The sequence below is a fragment of the Mesoplodon mirus genome (assembly GCF_964341445.2).
Source record: "Mesoplodon mirus genome assembly, chromosome: 4".
Lineage (NCBI taxonomy): Eukaryota > Metazoa > Chordata > Mammalia > Artiodactyla > Ziphiidae > Mesoplodon > Mesoplodon mirus.
In genome coordinates, this window is record NC_138979.1 from 174,303,558 (window position 1) to 174,316,243 (window position 12,686).

The following is a 12,686-nucleotide window of genomic DNA, read 5'->3' on the forward strand; positions in this document are numbered from 1 at the left end:
GCCAGCTCCAAGATCCATCCTCTTCTCTCCCAGTCATGCTGCCTCCCCTGGAGGGAAAGTAGTGGCCATGGCAGCTACACTTGGAGCACCTACTAAGTGCCAGGGACAATACACAGATTGTCATCTAATCTTCACATATAATTATACTCATCTTGCAAGACTGGTATTTTTGCATTTTACAGCAGTTCAAAGAAGTTTACATAACTTTCCCAAAGTCAGACAGCAATTAGGCAGCAAGGCAGGGAATGGATCCAGGTAGGCCTAAATTGAAAACTGATGTCTTTTATCCTCATACCATCTTTTGTGGGATGGAAACACCAGAGGAAGAGGGGCAGGGGGTTGACAGGGGAGTCACATCTACACACACACACACACACACACACACACACACACAGAGGCATACACTCCTGACCTATCACATGCACTGCAGCGGGTACTACCCAGGAGTTCTAAGCCACACCTTTTGGTCGTCAAGGGAACCAAACAAGAACACAAACTTGACCTCTTGCAGTTTACAGGTGGATGCTTTTAAGTTCACTTCTGAAACTGTAATGTGAACACTTCCCTTAGTCTCTTCTAAAAAATTCTTCTTCATTGTAAGCCTCTTGGCAATTGTATTGAAATATTTCTAAACTTCCATCCACGCACGGATAAACAGGACTTCAAGGGGGCTGACTTTTTCAACTGTATTTTAAGATTGAGCACTTTGATAAAAGCAGGCTCTGCAGTACAATACGATCCAAAGTTCTCTAATCTTTTTATTTTACCATCTATATGATACAATTTAATAGACAAGGAAAACATTTTTAAATGCTCCAAAAATTAAACTATAAGGAAATATTCCTGTTGCTGAATTGTAATCCGTGTACAACTATCTTTATCTATTTCCTAGTATAAAATTCAGATACACTCAAATAAAATATTCATTCTGTTAAGAAGTACGCCCTCTCATTGCATTAATCTTTGAATGACTAATCTCAGGATTTCCCTTTCTCTCTTTCCTCAGTCTTTAAAATATCTTAAAGTGGGCTTCCCTGGTGGCGCAGTGGTTGAGAGTCTGCCTGCAGATGCGAGGGACACGGGTTCGTGCCCCGGTCCGGGAAGATCCCACATGCCGCGGAGCGGCTGGGCCCGTGAGCCATGGCCGCTGAGCCTGCGCGTCCAGAGACTGTGCTCTGCAACGGGAGAGGCCACAACAGTGAGAGGCCCGCGTACCGCAAAAAAAAAAAAAAAAAAAAAGAAAATACCTTAAAGTTAGCTGTTTACAATAGTCATGTGAGGGGACAAAAGAAGATTCTTAACTACTCAAACAAAAGAAGACAAGCATTCATTTCCATCTTTTTGTCTCGTTATAAATTGCTTTTAAGCATTATAACTGGATTCTCCCCAGCTCCAGTCTGCAAAACACAGCAGACTGCCTAAACACCTAAAGTGCAAAGCTGTTTAGAAATATTGATGCCATTTTGAGCCAGAGATGAGTGTGAGTCCAGGTTTCTGACCCTGGCTCTGTGACCTTGAGCAGCACAATTGCTCCAGGCCTTATTTTTCCCATCTGCAAAACGGGAGTAATAATACCTAAGGCATAAAGCTAATATAGGAATAGTGTAAAGAATATATACAGCCAGACACAAAAGGTCACTTACTGTCTGATTCCATTTATGTGAAACGTCCAGAATAGGCATGTCCATAGAGACAGAAGATGAGCGGTCGTGCCCCGAAGGCCCTGCTGCGACTTTAATCATCAGAGCCCACAGGTGGCTCTCTTCAGCCCCATCCATCCCCCCCACGCCCCCACTGGCTCCTCCGCAGAGGGGCTGCTCTTGCCCAGTCCCCTCTCTCTGAAACTCTCTCCCTTCATTTCAGTGATTTCCTCCAGTTTCTGACTAAGCGGCTTCTTTGATGCCATGGTTGCTTGCTGTCAGCTGCACTCCTCTTTCTATCACAAATCTAGGTCTTCAAGATGAAGCTTTTCCCTCTTTTTCATTCTATAACCCCCTGAAAATCTCATCTAGGCTCGTAACTTCCATGGTCATTTCTGGATTGACAACTTCTAAAACTCCCTCTCCGGCCCTGCCCTCCATCTCCTAAACTCCTGCCCCAGTTTCCACCTTCCTCTGGAAACAGCAGAACCAGCTTGCACCCACCCACCCGGCAGGGGCCTGGCCCAGAGGAAGCGCTCAATGCCAGGTCCCTGGTAAAGCTGGCAGTTCCTGCTGGTTTCCCTATTTCTGTCTATAGGGCCGAGTAGAACACTGGATTTTTATGAAAAGCGTTTCTATGGACAATGGTACAGAGACTGGCTGAAATTAAAGTCAGATAGGAAAACAAAGGCTATCTGGCTGGTGCTTTCTCAGAGTCCATGCCAGGCTGCAGACACTGGGAAGTTGGGGCAAATCTGGATTCCCAAGAGACAGTGAAGGGCTTCCCTGGTGGCACAGTGGTTAAGAATCCGCCTGCCAATGCAGGGGACACAGGTTTGAGCCCTGGTCCGGGAAGATCCTACGTGCCGCGGAGCAACTAAGCCTGTGCATCACAACTACTGAGCCTGCGCTCTAGAGCCCGTGAGCCACAACTACTGAAGCCCACATGCCACAACTACTGAAGCCTGCGTGCCTAGAGCCCGTGCTCCGCAACAAGAGAAGCCATAGTGATGAGAAGGCCGCACACCGCAATGAAGAGTAGCCCCCGCTCACCACAACTAGAGAAAGCCTGCATGCAGCAACAAAGACCCAACACAGTGAATAATAAATAAATAATAAATTAAGAAAAAAAGAAAAAAGACCGTGAAGGTCAGAATTCTATCAAAGGCTTCTTTTAAGATAGCATTTCCAGAGTCAGACAAAGACAAATACCGTATGGTATTACTTACATGTGAAATCTAAAAAATACAACCAGCTAGTGAATATAACAAAAAAGAAGCAGACTCGGATGTAGAGAACAAACCGATGGTTACCAGTGGGGAGAGGAAAGGCGGGAGGGGATTAAGAGGTATAAACTATTAGGTACAAAGTAAACTACAAGAATATACTGTATAGCACAGGGAATACAGCCAATGCTTTATAATAACTATAAATGGAGTATAAGCTTTAAATATTGTGAAGCACTATACTGTACACTTGTTACATATAATACTGTACAACAACTACACTTCAATAAAAAAAACGATGAGGGGGGGCTTCCCTGGTGGCGCAGTGGTTGGGAGTCCGCCTGCCGACGCAGGGGACACAGGTTCGTGCCCCAGTCCGGGAGGATCCCACATGCCGCGGAGCGGCTGGGCCCGTGAGCCATGGCCGCCGAGCCTGCGCGTCCGGAGCCTGTGCTCCGCAGCGGGAGAGGCCACAGCAGGGAGAGGCCCGTGTACCGCAAAAAAAAAAAAAAAAACAATGGGGGTAAAAATAAAATAAAACTGCATTTCCTTACAGTTTTTAACTAACTTCAGAGCCTGTTCTCAGTGACCACACAGAACTTGAGTGATGAGAAGAACAGAGCAGCAGCCCTTTAACTTCACTTGATGGTAAACAAAAACAGCCAGGTGACTTTATTATTGTATTACATAAATATCTGTACAAATAACTCAGGGCAGAACAGTAAGACAAACAGGCCAAGAGAGAAGGGCTCCTCGGAAAAACCAAAGGGCTTCTGCAGGCCAAACAAAGACAGAAGGCAATTAGCACTGGGGGGAAAACGTAGAGAGGTTTTTTTTGTTCCCTTTCTGTTATTACTGTTGCTTTTTTTTTTTTTGAAACGGGTATGCCTGGGGGCAAGAATCAAGAGATTTATGCATTAGGTGGATGCCCTCTTTGCAAAATGGACAAAAGAGTCAGCTTGTGGAGCAGATTAGATGAAAGAAGCCAAAGAGCCCAGAGGCTGCAACCAAATGGGAAAGAAATGTGTAGGGGAGGGGCAGGGTAAACCCGAACAAAACCTTCAATCTGTGTCTTGATGGAGAGAAAGGAAGCGCCTGGACTAGAGACCCAGGCCATGCAGACACCCTGGTTCTATCAGAAAGGAAACACTGGCGAGGCTGGCAGTGTGACTGGACATCATGCAAAGGAGAGGCTTTTGGGAGACCACTCCTTTAAGGAATTTTGGAACCTTTCACCCTGAATACACCGGCCAGGATTAACGGGCACGAAACAGAGTCAAGGGTTAACTCCACTCTTTATTGTTTGTGAGGTGCCAGGCCAGGCACTGGACTGGACAAATGTTTCCACGTTCACACCCTCCTTTAATCTCTGCAAAGATTCTGGGGAGCACAACTCATAGCCCCATTTTACAGACAACTGAAACTGAGACCCAAGGTCAAACAGCTGGTGCCCAAACAGAGAGGGATTTAAAGCTGGGCTGATGTGGTGCTGAATCCGTGCTTTTTTGCGTGGTTATCTATGCACCTGCTGGGTATGTACAACTGTACAGCAAGGGGTATAACTCAGTCTTTGTGAGCTGGTGGACCTCACAAGGAAGCAGTCCTATTTGAAAGGAATCTGATACAAAGAGTTGAACAAGTTGTCTTTCAGATCCACGTATAAATCCAGTAGGATCTGGGGTATTCCATCTTTTGCCCTGTTCTGAGAATCACTAGCCCCAACAAATGGACAAGGGAAATTTTAGCAGAGAAGAGAAATAGCACAGGGACACCACATTCAGAGGATGTTAGCCCTGTTTTCCTAAGATTCATAGTTTTGTAAAATGTTATAATAACTAACTCTGGGAATTCAGCCTGTTCTCAGGGCTTTACCGATATGAATTCATTGAGTCCTATAAGAACCCCATACGGCAAGCATGTTTATTCTTATCCCCACAGAGAGGGTTAAGCCAGGTGCCCACGAGGCCAAGATGGGTCCTTTCCAGGTTGTCCAAATCTGTAGTATGTTTCCTCCCTACGATCCACGAGAAAGGGTTTGTTCAAGGGTCAAGATGTAGCCAGGCAGCCATCACCCTGTTTCCTCTCCGTGGGCCATCTGCTGGCACTGCTGGCTGAAGGTGGCACTCCACCCCTGAGCTACACCTCAAAACCATTTTGACCCACTTTACTATATTTCATTTTTTCTTTTCTTTTTTTGTTTTTTGGTTGCACCACGCAGCATGCAGGATCTTCCCTGACCAAGGATCAAACCCGTGTACCCTGCAGTGGAAGCAGGGAGTCTTAACCACTGGACCACCAGGAAAGTCCTCGACCCATTTTAGGGAAGTTGCTAGTATGGATCAGAGCTGTAATCCACAGGAAACCCCTGCCACTCCTGAGGTCCGCTCCTTGATTCACAGGCAGGAACATGAAACCCTAGGGATGCCTGAGTTTTGCCCAAGGTCAGAGTTTACCAAGTGGCGGAGTTGGGACCACAGCCAGGTCCCCTCACTGGTAATCCAGGGCTCCTTTCCATGAGAACTCGTTTCAGATATACTGACTACTTGCTGCTGAGCCTTTCACAGCCCCAAACACAACCAAAGGGAGGTACTGCATACAGTTTACCAGAAAAAACCCACTGCGGAGCTATGGGAGAGGGTAAGGCGTAAGGGTTGTGGAGAGTGGGCGATACATAATAGGACTCCCAGCAAAGTAAGTGCATGAAGCTGGCCTAGAACTTGGGAAGCTGGCATTCCCCAAAGCAGGTCATCTACTGGGCATAATCCACTTCCTGCGTGTTTCACACCAGTGGCAAGCACATCTGTGCGCTCATGGGGACAACATGCATCTGACAGCAGAAGAGCTGGTTTCCTTTCCCCTATCTGCACTCAGGCCTGCGGCAGCTCAGCCCTGCTCTGTGCACTGAAAAGGCCTGGAAGGTCTTTCCATTTCATTAGCTCATCCGGGGGCTGTCAGAAGTGAAAAGAAATAAGCATCTGTTATGCGTGTTAGGGAATTTATTTGAATTCCACCCCTGCATCCTATGGGAAGAGAGTTAATAATAATTAGTGGCCCCATACAGGAGGGATAGAGAGGAGAAAAGTGGAGGGAGGGCCCGGAAGGCTGGCAGGGGGTTGGTAACTGGGCAGGTCTGCATGACCTGTGGTGGCATCAGGGCTTGAGCTGCTTTGCAAGAAGGGTTGGGACATGGGGTCTGACCCCAGGATGGGCGGTCAGTGGTGGAGGCGGCAGGTCCTGGGCCTCCCAGGGAGGTTCCAGACCAATCCAGTGCTTGCTTGACACACAGAGACTAATGAAATGCTTGCAGGTGGGGCAGCGTGGGTAGGCCCAGACGGTCAGCTGGCTCAGAGCTGTAAAGGCAGCAGCTTCTCTTTGAACAAAACTCCGTGGGGAGCTCGGAGGCCTAGAAAGCCTATGAAGGCCAAAGGGGGGCAGACATGGAGGATCGGACGGGTGGCATCTCGTAGCAAGTCTTAGTAGAAGAAACGATGCGAGCAAGGGCAGCGATGCCATGTGTAGCTGTGGGATGCACCCTCCGGGGAGCAGACCCTGAACGGTCAGACCAGAGGTGAGGAATGTCTTTAATTAGGAATCACTGACTCATTAAAATAATTCATCCAAGGGTGATGTTTAAATAAAGTAACCTAATTTTAAGTTTCATGGGTGAAGGGAATATGTGTGTCTATGTGGCAGAAGGAGACGGGGGAGTTTGGGGCCAGGGAGTTTGGAAGAAAACTTACAATAGTTTACTCTTTTTTGTGTGTGTGTGGTACGCAGGCCTCTCACTGTTGTGGCCTCTCCCGTTGCGGAGCTCCGGACGCGCAAGCTCAGCGGCCATGGCTCACGGGCCCAGCCTCTCCGCGGCATGTGGGATCCTCCCAGACCGGGGCACGAACCCGTGTTCCCTGCATCAGCAGGTGGACTCTCAACCACTGCGCCACCAGGGAAGCCCAGTTTATGCTTTTAATTAAGAAAATAAGAGATATTATAACCTAAGAAATTTTAAAATGTACTTCACAAGGACACTCTACTCAATACTCTGTAATGGCCTATATGGGAAAAGAATCTACAAAAGAGGGGCTACGTGTATATGTATAACTGATTCACTTTGCTGTACACCTGAAACTTACACGACATTGTAAATCAACTATACTCTAGTAAAAATTAAAAAAAGAAAAAGATGGTTAAAAAAATGTATTTCACACACAGAGACTGTCACCAAGACACACAGAGACAGGCAGAGGGGACAGTTGGGGACACCTGTCAGCTGGCCACTCCTGAGGGCTCTGAATAAGCCACACTCATCTGTTGGGCCCCATCCTGGGTCCCCTTTTAGCAAAGGGTTTGTCCCCTTCTGGCAATCAGCTAGGTTACTATTGTACAAGACCTGAAGTGCTCTCTACGCACTGAAACTGCTAACATACTAAAATGTCTCTAGCAGCCTAAATGGCATTTAAAATAAATACTGTGAATTGATGAAATGACCAATTATGTTAAGTACCCATGCCTGGTGTAATCCAAACCAAATCTTACCCCATTATCCTCAAAACTACAAGATGATTCAGCAGGCCCTCTTGCCAGTGAATCTGCAAGAACCGAAACACAGAGGCCACCCTCAACAGGACCTTGAGGGCTTCCAGTTGATTCTTGCAATTGGTTTTATGCTGGAAAAAAATAACTATACTACCTCTCTGCTCAACAGCTTATAAACCAAACAACTATTAGACAATACACCTCGGTTCCCCACTGTACCAATTAGGTCATTCTGTTCCACTGATTTCAGGTTTTACCTTCCATTACTTCCTCTTTGGAAATCTCAGCTTTCTTCTGAAAAACATCTTGGAGTGCATGATGATGTCATTATTCCAAAGTGCCCGCAAAGCCCTCATTTCTGCATCCACCCCCACAGAGTCCCCATCGCTCTCTCTACCTGTGGTCCTCTCGTGCCCATGTGCTCTGGTTGTTTCCCTCCTGGCACCACCCCCATCTATTTACTTTTTAAGGCCTTGTACAAGTGTCAACTCTCCCAAGAAGGGACATGCCCATGTTCCCTCTCTTCTGTCAAAAACAAGGCTCTGTCCTCGAAGCAATGGGGCACATCTGCTCATTTTGCTGCTTTTGGATTCTTTTAGTCTCAACCCGTAGGGTGACTTCACAGAGCAGGTTCTCCCCGACCCCATGCAGTCCGGTTTCGCCAGTTCTGCTTGTGGTCAGGGCCCACAGTCACAGCTGGGCTTTGCTGGCCGGTTGCTGGGTCCCTGTGTCACCCTGTGCGACCAAGCTTCACCTACTACCCTGCTTCTAGGAACTGGGTTTTTTAGGGGATCCTCCTGGCCTGCAATCCCAATCCTTGTGGCTGGAACCTATTAACAGAGTTCTTTCCTAGTCTGATTATCTAGAAAAACATCCTCCTGCTTGCTTTAGACATAAAGAAAAAATGTGGACATATATTGAAAATATAAAGTATAAAGATGAGAAAGTGAGCATAAATCAGCTACATTTTCTTCTACTTGATTCTAAACTAAACCTTCCTCTGCCATGACTGCGCAGCTCCCTTCTTTCTATGCCCATATCTTTACTGTAAAACTTTTGTTCATGGGCATCAGCCACTTCTTGATAAGCCAGTACTGCCCGCCAGAGAAACACAAGAATATGACACAAATGAACTTATCTACGAAACAGAAGCAGACTCATAGACAAAGAGAAGAGACGGTGGCTGCCAAGGGGGAGGAGGGGTGGGAGGGGGATGGAATGGGAGTGTGGGATTAGCAGAGGCAAACCATTATATATAGAATGGATACACAACAAGGTCCTATTGTATAGCACAGGGAACTACATTCAATATCCTGTGATAAACTATAATGGAAAAGAATATAAAAAAGATATATATATATATATATATATAAAACGGAATCACTTTGCTGTATAGCAGAAACTAATACAACATTGTAAATCAACTATACATCAATAAAATAAAGTTTAAAAAAGAATAATTCAGAAGAACACACAGAGTTTAAAAAACCTCATTACAATGTAAGTGTCTTGTGAACGCTCTATACAGATACAGCAAATGAAGAAACACAACAGGAAAAAAAACATTAGCAAATCCCCACCCACACTCCAGAATTCTCACCACGCTACTTCCGAGTTTCACATGTACATAAAAAGTAAATGGGATGTATTGAATTGGATGTGGATTCAACGAGCATCTGAAATCTGTAATCATTTAATTCTCAATGCCCAGAGTAATTAGGAGAATGTTTAACCCTATGTAGAAAAGAAGAAAAGTCTACCGCCCATGAGACAGAATCTCACGGTGAAATCCCTCAGCTTCATAAACCTTGTCAATTTTTCCCTCAGGCTTCTGTCCTGCAGAAATAACCCAAAACTAACATGCTCAGAGCAAATCTTCCCTAATGTGGAACTTAATGAATAAAAATCCTATAAGAAAATGCTCTAAGTAAATAAAATCCCTTTTGTGAAAATAATCCAACCATGAATGATATTCGTATCATTGCTACAGATCTAGAGGAAACATAAGGATGCACATAACTTTGAAATCCACTTGAAAAAACCCAAAGGCTCATCATAATCGGTCTCCATTTACACTTTCTGAAGGGAGAACAGAATAGATTTTTTTTAATTATGTATTAATTTTTGAGAGTGGAGGGAGTTCCCTTTTTTTCTTAAATATTTAGGATATTTATGATGGTCATTAAAATTAGGATTAATCAGACCTGCCTACCTACATTTCACCTGGACCAAGCAAAGATGCAAAGAAATTCTTAAGTTCCCAGTTTCACAGGCTATTAAAAAGACAACATACAATTGTATGGCCTTGAAAACAATAGCACAAATGTGATGACATCTCTCACAATTGTTTGAGCTACTCTGGAAACCTGAAGATAAATGCCTCTTTTCTTAGCTACATATATATCCTACTCCTTTCACACACATGGCTGGCCCTGGGCGTGTAACTTTTAGGGAAAAGAGGCGTAACGGCTCTAAACCAACCAAGATGCACTGAAACTCCTCACCCTAAGCCCAGCACAGTTCCAAAGCTCTTGGCAAAACCAAATCCATCTGCTTTGGGCCAGTTGTGCCACTCTGACAGCCTGCCAATCAAGAGAGGCTAATGGGGAAGGGAAGTCAGAAGACACTTGGGGGCCAGCCAATTCCAGCTGATCTGCAGAGCAGACATCTCCCCAAAGTACTTTCTCGAAGTAGTTAGCGTGCATCTCATTGCTATTTTTAGTTCTGTGTTCTTCTTCAACTTTGGCCATTTTTATAGAAACTTGACAGCAAAAGTAGAGATGAAAGGCGGTTTGAATCCCTTGAGCGCATTGGACAGGAAGTCGCGCAAGGCAGCTGAGGATGGACTGGGCAGCAGAAAGAATGTCCCCCTGCAAATGACACCTGCAGGGATGAGGGAGGGTGTCTGAACTCTGAGCCTCGGAACAAACCACAGTCACCCTTCCAGGCACACATGGACGTCAGGGCACAGCAAGCAACAAGCGGATCTCCACGATGACCCAAGTGCCAAAACACCCACGACATTCCTCACAGCCCAAGCACTGGAAATCTGTAATAGGGTTTGATTTTACCAGCCCCATTTATGCTATCGTTGCATCCTAACTGCCCACGTAATTCCAAGTTCACCAAAGCAAGCCAACCACTTCTGGAATCTGACCAGTGACAACAGACCAAAGAAGCCGTCTTATTTCAGACTAACAATTCATATCAACCAGGAGACGTCAGTAGGAAGAAATAAAGAGAACTGGACAAACAGAGCCATCCCACAGCAGTCACAGAGTGCCCGCTCTGAAGCAGACAGAACTCTCCTGACAGACACCAGGAGCAAAGGAGTAGTGGGGGGATGGGGGAGGGGAGGGGGAGGGGGGCTGCCAGAGACCTACCTTGTAGAAGGGCTCCATTTCTCTTGAAGAAGGTGCTGCCCGGCCAGAGGGGTGGACCTGATGTGCTAAAACAGAAGAGAAACCAGCGTGAGGGCGAGCTTGTCTGCACTGACTCAGCAGCACTCGGAACAACCCTTCCTCCAAACACATCCTTCAAAATGGCCTCAGAACACTTTCCCAATTATGCATTATTAACACCCTCTGAAAATGTATCTTTAAGAACCGTTAGTCTTGTTTTATGATGAATGGGCTTCATATTTCAACGTGCAGAACCCGTCCATGTGGGTATGCAGGTTACTGTCCTAACCCTGCTGGCTCTTGGGCACTGAAATCATTTGCAGGTAAACAAAATGGCCACATCAGATGCTCAACATCATAGCTTATAACTTGTCGCTAATTTCTTCATAATTTTATGACTTTATGAGGCAAAGAACTCCCATCCATGTCTTCTGAGATCAGCAGGTTTTTCACCACTTCCTAGTGCCACCTGCCCATTATAAACGCGAGCTTGCCTTTCTTGGCTTTTCTACCACCAAATTCTTAATATACAGATATGACCTTGATCGACTCCCTCCCTCCCCTGTCTTCTTGTTTCATATCCCGTTTTCAATTCCTGGGCTTAAAATGCTGCACTCCACATCCCATAAAACATTTTGCAGATATGTTACCACTCATAGTCCTGTAACAGGAGAGGCAAGAAAAGACGAAAGATTAATGTATCACAATGACACTTTACTACATTTATAGACAAGCATTTTCACTGTTTTAAGACACCCGGTGAAAAACTTTATAACCAAGCCGGTCTTGGAGTAGAAAGGAGGTGATTCTAAATCAAGGATTGGTTTAGATTAATGTTAGAAAGCACTTAGTCAAAATTGTTACTACAGCCAGCCCAAGAGGCAGTATAAATTACTTTCTCCAAAACAGAATGCGGCAAATGATACCGGTTAATGCATCATCAATCACCTTCAGCGTTAAAAAAAATTAAAAAGTTGGTCTAAATAATAAGTTTGTAAGTTTGGCAAACACGGACACACACACAGAGAGAGAATAAGAAATCTGAAGGACTATCCAATGAATGTTTCTAGAGTCAATCAGGGTCTCTAGTAATACAGGGGAACAATCCTGTTAACAAGAAGGAGAAATGCCAGTGACACATTCTGTTGACCAACATTTCGTCCCCAGAGGTACAAATAGCACACCAGGTATGGGGACATGTTACATGGTTGGTGCGGAGTAAAGAAGGAGGAAGAAAAGTGCTACAGCACACACATACATCAAAACAATGTCAAACGTGTCCGAAAACACACAGTATGAACCTTGATGTAAATGATAAAACTTCTGTTTTATTTTGGTTCGGATCCACTGTACTCAGAGTGAGTGAGGATAATGCGTCTCAGCTATGGCTTTTCCTGCAGCCCTGATTCTCAGCTCTGGCTGCTGTGGCCTCTGAGTGGCCAGGAGTTGCACAGGACGGCAGGAGATCTGGCTGGGGTCTCAGGGCTGCAGGATAATGGCAGCAAGCTGAGTTCTCTTCCGTATGATTCCTGTCCTATTCCGATTTGAGGCTGTTAAGGCTCAAAGTTGCATGAAGAATAATGTGCATTAAAATGCTTAAGATCATCTTTTAACAACCCCAGCCAGCTCCTGGGATTTTACCATCTTATTTTTATAAGAAAGCAGGAAATAGCCAGCTGGCTGTGGCCAACACTGAATCACCTGATTTCTAAAGATATTTAAAAACTGAGGACTTCATTATAGAGGAGTTGGCGCTTCTGGAGAATTCAGTAATTGACTATTACTGCAGGAGCCTGAATATCTAGCTGACTTCCCTCCAAATCGCCTCTTTATTCTGACCTTGATTTGGCTGAAAACTGAGTAGACGCCGGGGATGGAGTAAACGT

General features: G+C 45.3%; 1 protein-coding gene across 4 annotated transcripts in view; it reads right to left on the reverse strand.

Moving 5' to 3' along the window:
* Nucleotides 1-12,686, reverse strand: part of FOXN3 (forkhead box N3) — a 408,969-nt gene that overhangs the window by 114,681 nt on the left and 281,602 nt on the right. For all 4 annotated transcript variants that reach the window (XM_082618968.1, XM_082618969.1, XM_082618967.1 and 1 more), the window contains one exon: nucleotides 10,783-10,847. In XM_082618968.1, coding sequence (XP_082475094.1) covers nucleotides 10,783-10,847 — 65 coding nt within the window. The remainder of the gene's footprint in view (nucleotides 1-10,782; nucleotides 10,848-12,686) is intronic.